The sequence below is a fragment of the Aedes albopictus genome, chromosome 3 (genome assembly GCF_035046485.1).
Source record: "Aedes albopictus strain Foshan chromosome 3, AalbF5, whole genome shotgun sequence".
In the NCBI taxonomy this organism is placed as follows: domain Eukaryota; kingdom Metazoa; phylum Arthropoda; class Insecta; order Diptera; family Culicidae; genus Aedes; species Aedes albopictus.
This window is the reverse complement of record NC_085138.1, coordinates 414,977,356-414,987,429: the sequence shown is the minus strand read 5'-3', so window position 1 is coordinate 414,987,429 and position 10,074 is coordinate 414,977,356. Positions and strand designations below refer to the sequence as shown.

Below are 10,074 nucleotides of genomic sequence, written 5' to 3'. Positions count from 1 at the left end.
ATTAATTCGTCATAATGGTGCCTGTTAAATGAGGGATTGTTAGTTGGGCAGTGGGGACGTAGAGCCATAAAGAAGAAGAAGAAGATGTCGAAAACCCACACTGAAGGTATTTTTTTTAACTGCACCATAGACTTTTATGTTTATTTTATTGGAACTTGACTGTTGATAATATATTGTTTTATGAAAATTACAATTTTACGATACCTTAGGCCTTAAGGTTTAATATACACAATCAGCTGATCTCGGCTACTTCAGACTCTAGTTTAATTTAAAAACACTTCACTAATACTTTACTTTTGCAAAAGAAAATAAAAAATGAATAACTCTTTTAAAGAAAAACTAGAAAGGACGAGCAAATTCCTTTTAATTCTACTACTGTGCTTATCTTCGGACAGATAGGCCTATTTCGTCTGTGACTTACAGACTTCTTCAGTGTCAAGTGCTCGACTGAAGAAAACCTCGCATTCGTTGTGGTATTTATACTAGGAGTGTATGTGTAGGTACGTGTGTGGGTAAAAGTGTAGGTATAAAAATGTAGGTACAAAATTGTAGGTACATATTTGTAAAAAAAGGGGGTGTATCTGCCTGTTAGAAAACAGGGTGTCAATAAGATACCTAAAGCTAGGAAAATTCCTACCGATTTGGTAGGTAGTCAATTGGTGTTTGTTGTGTTATTTTTTCCTGCCGATTTGGTAGGTAGTCAATTTGTGTTTTGTGTATTGTGTAATGTTTTGTGTGTGTTAGGTAAAAATTTAAACAGCCACGTGTACCCATTGCCCTGATCCTTGTTAAGTAGTTTTTTATTGTTTTGTTTGTAAATTTCTAAACTTTCTGCAACATCAAGTTTCCATGGGTTTGTAATGTGTCGTAAGAGTTTAATATTTGAAGTATTCATAAAATGTCCTTCATTGAAAATATGTTCAGCAACTTTAGATTTAAAATGATGAATGAGTCCCTTGTCTGTGTCTTTGTGTGCTTTTGATACTTCCGTTATGTGTTCTTTGAATCGTGTGTTGAGTGTGCGTTTTGTTTGTCCTATGTATATTTTGTCACAGTGATTACATGTTACTTTGTAAACACCAGATTTTGTTAAGTTGTCCAACGGGTCTTTCGTAGATCCTAAGAGAGTTTGAAGTTGGTTAGCTTTGCTTGTGAAAACTAATTCAAAACCAAACTTTCTGAGAATTGGTCGGAGTTTTTTGGTGTCATTGTTGTAGTTCACAGTTATCCGTTTAAGTGTAGGTTCTGTCCGTGTCAGTGTAGTCAAAGAACGTCTGTATTGTTGTTGTGTCTTTTTGTTGATGATCTGTTGTATTGTTTGTTTTGTGTAACCGTTCAACTGTGCTGTTTCGAAAATATAATTAAGTTCTTTCGTTTTTCCTGTTTCACTAAGTGGAAGTGTCTGCATTCGGTGTATCATGTGATTGAAGGATGCAATTTTGTGTTGATGTGAGTGATTTGATGAATTTGGAATAGTGCGTTGAGTGTGTGTCGGTTTTCTGTAAATTTCGAAGGAAAGTGTTGATTCTTGTTTTACGATGAGTATGTCCAAAAATGGTAGTTGGTTGTTCTGTTCAATTTCACAAGTGAATTCGATGTTTTTGTGTGCATTATTGATATTGTTCAAGATTTCAGGTAAAAGGTGTTTCTTAACAATGCTAAACACGTCGTCAACGTATCTCCACCAGACTTCAGGAAGCTGTTTGTTGTTTTCTAAGCGTTTTTCCAAATTTGCCATAAAAATTTCACTTAAAAATGGAGAAAGTGGATTGCCCATGGGGGCACCATTAAGTTGTTTGTAGGTTTCATTTCTGAACGAAAAATAATTTTCTTCCATACAAAGTTTGGTTAATTTGATGTATGTACGAACTTTCTTAATCCAATCTGAATTTGAATCTTCATATTGGTTCAGAAGCCAATCTTCTAGTAGGTTAATGGCCTCTTTAACTGGAATGCTTGGAAATAGTGATTTAACGTCGAATGAAACTAAAATTTCATCGTCGTTAACGGATAAATTCTGTACTAGTTCTGTGAATTGTTCGGAATTCTTGACAGATCTCCTGTGAAATTTTTTAGGCATGTTTTGGAATTCTTGTACTAAATATTTGGCAATTTTGTGTGTAGGTGAACCAATGGCTGAAACAATCTCACGCATTTCATTTCCAGGTTTATGAACTTTGGGAAGTCCTTTTATTCTTGGCAATGAAGGGTTAGATTCTTTCAGGCTTTTAATGACGCTTCCTAGAACTGGTGTAGACTCTTTGAGAGTTTTGTCAACACGTCTTACTAATCCTGGAAGAGGATCACAGACGAAATAGGCCTATCTGTCCGAAGATAAGCACAGTAGTAGAATTAAAAGGAATTTGCTCGTCCTTTCTAGTTTTTCTTTAAAAGAGTTATTCATTTTTTATTTTCTTTTGCAAAAGTAAAGTATTAGTGAAGTGTTTTTAAATTAAACTAGAGTCTGAAGTAACAAGTTCTACTAAAAGCTCTAAAGTAATAGTAAAGTGAAGATGGCAACCAAGCCAAAGTCAGAGCCGAATAAGTTCATCGAGTTGAAGAAGACCATCGCAGGATTACACAAGGATATCGCGTTTCTCAAGAAGTGTATAGAGTACAGGCTTACTCCCGTAAGTCACAAGGTAAAAGTTAAAACAGCCACAAACCCCAACATAGTAAAGACACTTGAACAAACACTCATCAAAGAAAGCATCAAAAAACTACACAGCAAGATCAACATGAAAACTTTGGAATGTTATTCTCTCCATTTAAAGTTAGCGAAAGATTATCCTGAATCTTTCCCTAATTTTCTAACAAAAGTAAAAGTTGCAGAATTTTGTGAATCAGAAAGAAAAAGGAAATTACTAGATAAAAAACTTAAAGCATTAAAGATGCAAAATCCGAAGTTTACATGTTCTTCTACACAACCACAAAACACAACACAAGAACTAACTGGGTTAGTGGTCAATCGCTCTTCCGAACAGTTTACGGAAGAACAGTTGACCCTTCTCAACAAAGGTCTTAACTACGCAGTACACTCTAAACCAGATTCAACACAAACCATAATCGACATTGAAACAGCTATCAACACGAACAATTTACAGACACCACAGATTCAAGAAATCAGAACACAAACAGCTAACACTATTCAAAACACACAACAAAACAAATTGAACAAAGAACACCTGAAAGAACAACGAATAATCAAAGAACTTAACCAGAAACCAGTTTTCTATCTGAAAGCTGACAAAGGAAACAAAACAGTAATCATGAACAAAGAGGACTATGATGAAATAATGAATAACAAGATTCAAAATGGACCTTACCGAAAACAACGTACTGATCCTCTTCCAGGATTAGTAAGACGTGTTGACAAAACTCTCAAAGAGTCTACACCAGTTCTAGGAAGCGTCATTAAAAGCCTGAAAGAATCTAACCCTTCATTGCCAAGAATAAAAGGACTTCCCAAAGTTCATAAACCTGGAAATGAAATGCGTGAGATTGTTTCAGCCATTGGTTCACCTACACACAAAATTGCCAAATATTTAGTACAAGAATTCCAAAACATGCCTAAAAAATTTCACAGGAGATCTGTCAAAAATTCCGAACAATTCACAGAACTAGTACAGAATTTATCCGTTAACGACGATGAAATTTTAGTTTCATTCGACGTTAAATCACTATTTCCAAGCATTCCAGTTAAAGAGGCCATTAACCTACTAGAAGATTGGCTTCTGAACCAATATGAAGATTCAAATTCAGATTGGATTAAGAAAGTTCGTACATACATCAAATTAACCAAACTTTGTATGGAAGAAAATTATTTTTCGTTCAGAAGTGAAACCTACAAACAACTTAATGGTGCCCCCATGGGCAATCCACTTTCTCCATTTTTAAGTGAAATTTTTATGGCAAATTTGGAAAAACGCTTAGAAAACAACAAACAGCTTCCTGAAGTCTGGTGGAGATACGTTGACGTCGTGTTTAGCATTGTTAAGAAACACCTTTTACCTGAAATCTTGAACAATATCAATAATGCACACAAAAACATCGAATTCACTTGTGAAATTGAACAGAACAACCAACTACCATTTTTGGACATACTCATCGTAAAACAAGAATCAACACTTTCCTTCGAAATTTACAGAAAACCGACACACACTCAACGCACTATTCCAAATTCATCAAATCACTCACATCAACACAAAATTGCATCCTTCAATCACATGATACACCGAATGCAGACACTTCCACTTAGTGAAACAGGAAAAACGAAAGAACTTAATTATATTTTCGAAACAGCACAGTTGAACGGTTACACAAAACAAACAATACAACAGATCATCAACAAAAAGACACAACAACAATACAGACGTTCTTTGACTACACTGACACGGACAGAACCTACACTTAAACGGATAACTGTGAACTACAACAATGACACCAAAAAACTCCGACCAATTCTCAGAAAGTTTGGTTTTGAATTAGTTTTCACAAGCAAAGCTAACCAACTTCAAACTCTCTTAGGATCTACGAAAGACCCGTTGGACAACTTAACAAAATCTGGTGTTTACAAAGTAACATGTAATCACTGTGACAAAATATACATAGGACAAACAAAACGCACACTCAACACACGATTCAAAGAACACATAACGGAAGTATCAAAAGCACACAAAGACACAGACAAGGGACTCATTCATCATTTTAAATCTAAAGTTGCTGAACATATTTTCAATGAAGGACATTTTATGAATACTTCAAATATTAAACTCTTACGACACATTACAAACCCATGGAAACTTGATGTTGCAGAAAGTTTAGAAATTTACAAACAAAACAATAAAAAACTACTTAACAAGGATCAGGGCAATGGGTACACGTGGCTGTTTAAATTTTTACCTAACACACACAAAACATTACACAATACACAAAACACAAATTGACTACCTACCAAATCGGCAGGAAAAAATAACACAACAAACACCAATTGACTACCTACCAAATCGGTAGGAATTTTCCTAGCTTTAGGTATCTTATTGACACCCTGTTTTCTAACAGGCAGATACACCCCCTTTTTTTACAAATATGTACCTACAATTTTGTACCTACATTTTTATACCTACACTTTTACCCACACACGTACCTACACATACACTCCTAGTATAAATACCACAACGAATGCGAGGTTTTCTTCAGTCGAGCACTTGACACTGAAGAAGTCTGTAAGTCACAGACGAAATAGGCCTATATGTCCGAAGATAAGCACAGTAGTAGAATTAAAAGGAATTTGCTCGTCCTTTCTAGTTTTTCTTTAAAAGAGTTATTCATTTTTTATTTTCTTTTGCAAAAGTAAAGTATTAGTGAAGTGTTTTTAAATTAAACTAGAGTCTGAAGTAACAAGTTCTACTAAAAGCTCTAAAGTAATAGTAAAGTGATCTCGGCTAATTTCCATTCTTTTGCCGAGATTCGCGCAGCCGAGCACTCGGAAATCGCAAATTATCTATCAGCAAAAAGTTAAAATTATTCATAGCAGTACGTGTGGGTACCGCTATCAACAAACATTAAACGTCAAGCGTATAGTCGTGATTCCAGCAAATGAACTTCAACCGAGATTCGCACAAGATCGGCTGTTTTAAGTATGTTTGATAACAAATTTATTTGAAGATTTAAATTGTTAGACATCTTGGGCGTTAATAGGTTAAGTGAAACTGACCTAAGAAGCCTACATCTTCAGGATGTTCTGTTGTTCTGAACTCGTTACGGTAAGTAGCTAAAGGCTTACTTTACGCTTTGTGTGTTTTTTACTGTGCCCTTTTCAGGGCGCTGTTTGAACCCGTTGTGGTACGCTTTTACGATTACGTCGATCCTATTAACTTTCTTTTCTATATCCCTTATTCCTTCCTTTCCTCTCCCTCAGGTGAGAGTAACTCTTTGCAAGTGAGTGTTCCCATTCCTGATCATAGGTGTTTACTTTTTTTGATCAAAAAGTAAAAACAATTTTCTCGTTATATATATTTCAGTTTTAATATTTGCTTTTAAAATGTATTCACTGTACTCTATTCTCCACCCACAATGTAGTGAGCACATGTTCACTGCAAGTATTTTCTGTTTTTAAAAAAGAAAGGCAAGCAAAATTGGCTAGTAGCCTTTTATGTATGAGAATTGAGCTGTCACCAAATTGCAACATTATTCCTACTCGAAAATATGATAAAAGTTAAAAGCAGATTTGCGAAACAGCAAAGCTCAATAATTCTAAATCCTTTCAACACACCGTACGTAGGGCCGTAGATCTAAACGAAAGACAATAAGTCTACTGGTTGCAATCTCAGGAATTACTACGAAGCCAACTTCCGGTCCGCTGTCAGAGTTTCAATGACGTTGCATTGTTTCCGCGTTATCAGCAGCTGATAACGCGTACGCCAATCGATTGCAACTTGTTCGTTGAAAATGGATCGTTTGGTTGAAGAGTGACAGAAGTCCAGATTTAGTGTTTTTGTTTTAAATTCTGTACAATGTTATCATGTTTGCATCAATATCATATAAGATAATGTTATGCACACGGAAAAGAAAAGTGATCACAAGTCGTCCGCATCGAGATTCAAACCTAGTTGAATTTTGTACAATAGCTAACGCTTCTACTAACTGAAACAAAACATAAAGTAATGAAAAATAACGTTCTTAGTACTTCAAAGTTTCTTGAAATGGACATACGTGCATTATTTCTCAAATCAGCTCTTGTGAAACCTACTACGTCAGTGTGTGCGTGACACATTCAATTAGTAGGTGTCGTTTCGTTCGGGAATTGGCATTCGAAAGATAAGGTGACTCAACTGATAGGGACGCCCCGCGGGAAGTTTATCTACGTTCGACCAACAACGATTCAGTTTGTCAACAAGCAGCACAGCTGAAGGATTTACGCGTTGGAGGACCGTTTGTTTGACTTATAGTATTGAACTGAGTGAAAAACAAGAGAGAACGTAGAAAGTGAAACCGATTTAGAAAAGACACGCTTCAAAATGGGAGGCTGCGGAGCATGGCTCGAGATGACGCAGAAGAACAAGCCGCAATCGAACACTTTGGCGGCAGGTAAGTAGATGGCTGGTGGTAATCCTAATTGCTTTTCAGGACTACCTATAAAGATATGGGTTATCATGAGTAATCGAAACGGCTCAGGTTCTTTAAGCTCAAAGAATAACAATCAATTGATTGTGATTTATAGACTCCTGCAAGTTCAACAAATCTCCAAGTATTTACGTTCCTAGCACAGAAGTCCAAAGGTATATTCCTGAATCATGGCAAGCGCCGTCCATCGATGAACACGGTATCCCTCGAAGAACTACTGCATTGTATGGACCTATCTCTGTTTGCGAAGATAGCTCTGCTATAACGATTGTGACTAATCACACCGGAAAGAGATAACCGACTGAAAAGGAGCTCTATTGCTTGACAAAATCAACGTCCATTTGAAGGATGGTCAAGCATGCGAGAAAACTTCTACGTATTGAAAAATATGGGTGGAATCAGGGCCGGATCTAAGGGGGAGCCGAGGGGGGACAGGGCTCCGGGCCCCCACATTTTAGGAGCCCCCACAAAAACCGTTTAAGCTTGTTAAACATTAACTTTATTTTTCATTTTGCTCAATGCACAGATCAAATGACCAATCACGGCAGGAAATAAACTCTAAAGCTTCCGAACCGTAGACTGATCATCTTCCGTGTCCGTATTTCAGGCGCCATGACCCTGCTGACCAGCGGTATGATGGTTGGATCTACCATCTTCAACATGGACCTGCGGTACCAAGCGTGGACGTTCGATCATTCCGAGGGTACCGTTCTGGCAGTGTCGATCATCTTCTACGTGGCGGCAGTTGTAGGAACCTTGGCTGGCTATCTCCTGGTCGATCGCTACGAGAAGAAACCACTTTCGGTGAGTGCTCAGGCTATCAGTGATCCGAGTTCTTGTTGACCTTCGAGTTTTCTCATCCCTAGAAAGTCTACATGGTGCTAGCTGTCGTAGCTTGCGTCCTTCTCGTGGCCAAGCCGGACCATATAATCGTAGTGGCCTTCGCACGTGTCCTATTAGGCCTAGCGCACGGAATGGCTTACTTGATCTTCCCGATTCACGGCGGCGAAACCTCAATTAAAGAACTCCGCGGTATGAACATGGCCGGCATTAGTTACTGCCTTATGATAGGAGCCTTGACATTTGGTTCCATCAGCCCCGGAGCAACCTTCGGTTGGATGGATCCCAACCGGTTGATGGGCATTCTTGGTCTGGTGTTCGCTATCCTCGGAGGATTGTTGGCTCAGTTCCTGACCTACGAGTCGCCGGTGTTTCTCCTGCAGCGAGGACGCGACGCCGAAGCGGTCACAAGCATGATGAAGCTGCGGAACGAGTCGACTGAGACGTGGGATATCCGGAACGATCTGACCGAGTTCAAGACCATGCTAACCGAAGACGAGCTCGGATCGCGATCGATCCTCAAAGATGGAAACATCCGGCCCCTGGTGTTGATATCCCTCTGCAAGATTGCCTCTGTACTGTCGTTCAACATGGCGTTGAATTTAGTTCGCCTGCGACTGCTCGATCAACTCTTTGGAATGGAACAATACAGCATGGCTGCGGTCGTCATCTTGCTGTTCCGAATCGTCATGGGAACCACTATTCTCTTCATAATCGACCGCTTTGGACGGAGGGCGACCATGGTGACATCAACTGTTGGTAGTGGATTCATCCTGGTGGTTCTGGGCACCATATACCTAGCTAATTATTCGTTCAACCGAGACGTGGGCATCGCGATCATGCTTGCATACGAAATAGTTGCTTCAGCGGGAATAACCTTCGTTCCTGATGTGTACAGTTCGGAAGCCTTCAGTACGAAAAAGAAGGCAGCATCCATCGGTGTCGTGAATACGGTGGAGAATCTGCTGCAGATTCTGATCACCTGTATTGTATTTTCGTGGGATTTTGTAAGCACTTACCGCTACGGAGGGGTGATGATGACTTTTGGAATCCCGTTGATCGTTTTGGCAGTGATATTCTATATGTTCCTACCGGAGACTACTAAGATGACCATTCGACAGTCGCGTAATGAATTTGCCAAACGAGGAGAGATCGTGTTCGGAGGAACTAAGAAACCGATGAACAATTTGAACGAGTGAATAAATTTGAGTATCTTTTTTCAATGGTTTTAGATTTTTTTTTTTCAAGCATCGAACTCGTTTCCTTTAGTCACCTTTAGTGTTTTCCTGCATTTAAGTAGCATGTTTTTTCATAAATAAAACTACATACACAATTACTAATAATTGATTGACTGTTAAACCAAATTGATAGTTTATCGGCTACGTAGTCTTAAGGAATGGAGGTAGACACACCAAATGTAGAAACTATGGGAGAATATATAACGTCGTTAGTTTAATAAAACTGCGTAGCCGAAAAACGATAAAAAATACACAATTGTCACATTTGTTGTTACTTATATCTCACTATCACATATCTATCCTGAGCTCCCCAGCAGGTACATAGTTGGAGCCAACTTTGGTAGGTGATATGATCCACTAGTTATATGAAAATACACGACACGGCCTTCATTCCGATTATGGTTTATTTGGTCGCGATAGTAAGGGTAATGCACATACGTTAACGATCGTTCAATATTAAACGCGTCACCGGATTGATAGTTTACTTAACCGTGAAAACCGACTTTCCCACGAAGGTTATCGCGTGCTTTTGATTCCGTATTCAATATTCGCGTCCCCATCTCCCTACCGAGAAAACCGACCGACTCACGAAAATAGTCGTGCGTTTCTCACAGTATTGAACTAAGAGTAGACGGAGAATATTATTATTATTATTTCTTTATTATAGAGATTTTCAGCCCTAGGCTGGTTCATCTCTTTAGACGGAGAATAAACTTTCAAGCTTAGATAACTTTTTTCGAATTATGTATTTTACTAAGAGTAGTCCCATGTGCTACCCGTGATCGACAGCCGTTGAGGCAATTAAGCCAATTATTTTAAATTTGCTCAATGATTGTTGTGTATTGCAATTACTTGCTTCTAACATTTTATT

General features: G+C 38.3%; 1 protein-coding gene across 1 annotated transcript; it reads left to right on the top strand.

Annotated features, from left to right (window-relative positions):
• Positions 1-6,878: 6,878 nt before the first annotated feature.
• On the top strand, positions 6,879-9,188 carry LOC109622218 (uncharacterized). Its single transcript, XM_020076455.3, has 3 exons — positions 6,879-7,089; positions 7,733-7,929; positions 7,992-9,188. The coding sequence occupies exons 1-3, from the start codon at positions 7,020-7,022 to the stop codon at positions 9,162-9,164; spliced, it is 1,440 nt and encodes a 479-aa protein (XP_019932014.3). The 5' UTR covers positions 6,879-7,019; the 3' UTR covers positions 9,165-9,188.
• Positions 9,189-10,074: the final 886 nt, after the last annotated feature.

Excerpts from the sequence above, each read along its gene's own strand:
- LOC109622218 (XM_020076455.3), top strand. The coding sequence starts at position 7,020 with ATGGGAGGCTGCGGAGCATGGCTCGAGATGACGCAGAAGAACAAGCCG. Across the intron at positions 7,090-7,732 it reads ATCGAACACTTTGGCGGCAG|GCGCCATGACCCTGCTGACC; the intron begins GTAAGTAGATGG and ends TCCGTATTTCAG. Across the intron at positions 7,930-7,991 it reads ACGAGAAGAAACCACTTTCG|AAAGTCTACATGGTGCTAGC; the intron begins GTGAGTGCTCAG and ends TCTCATCCCTAG.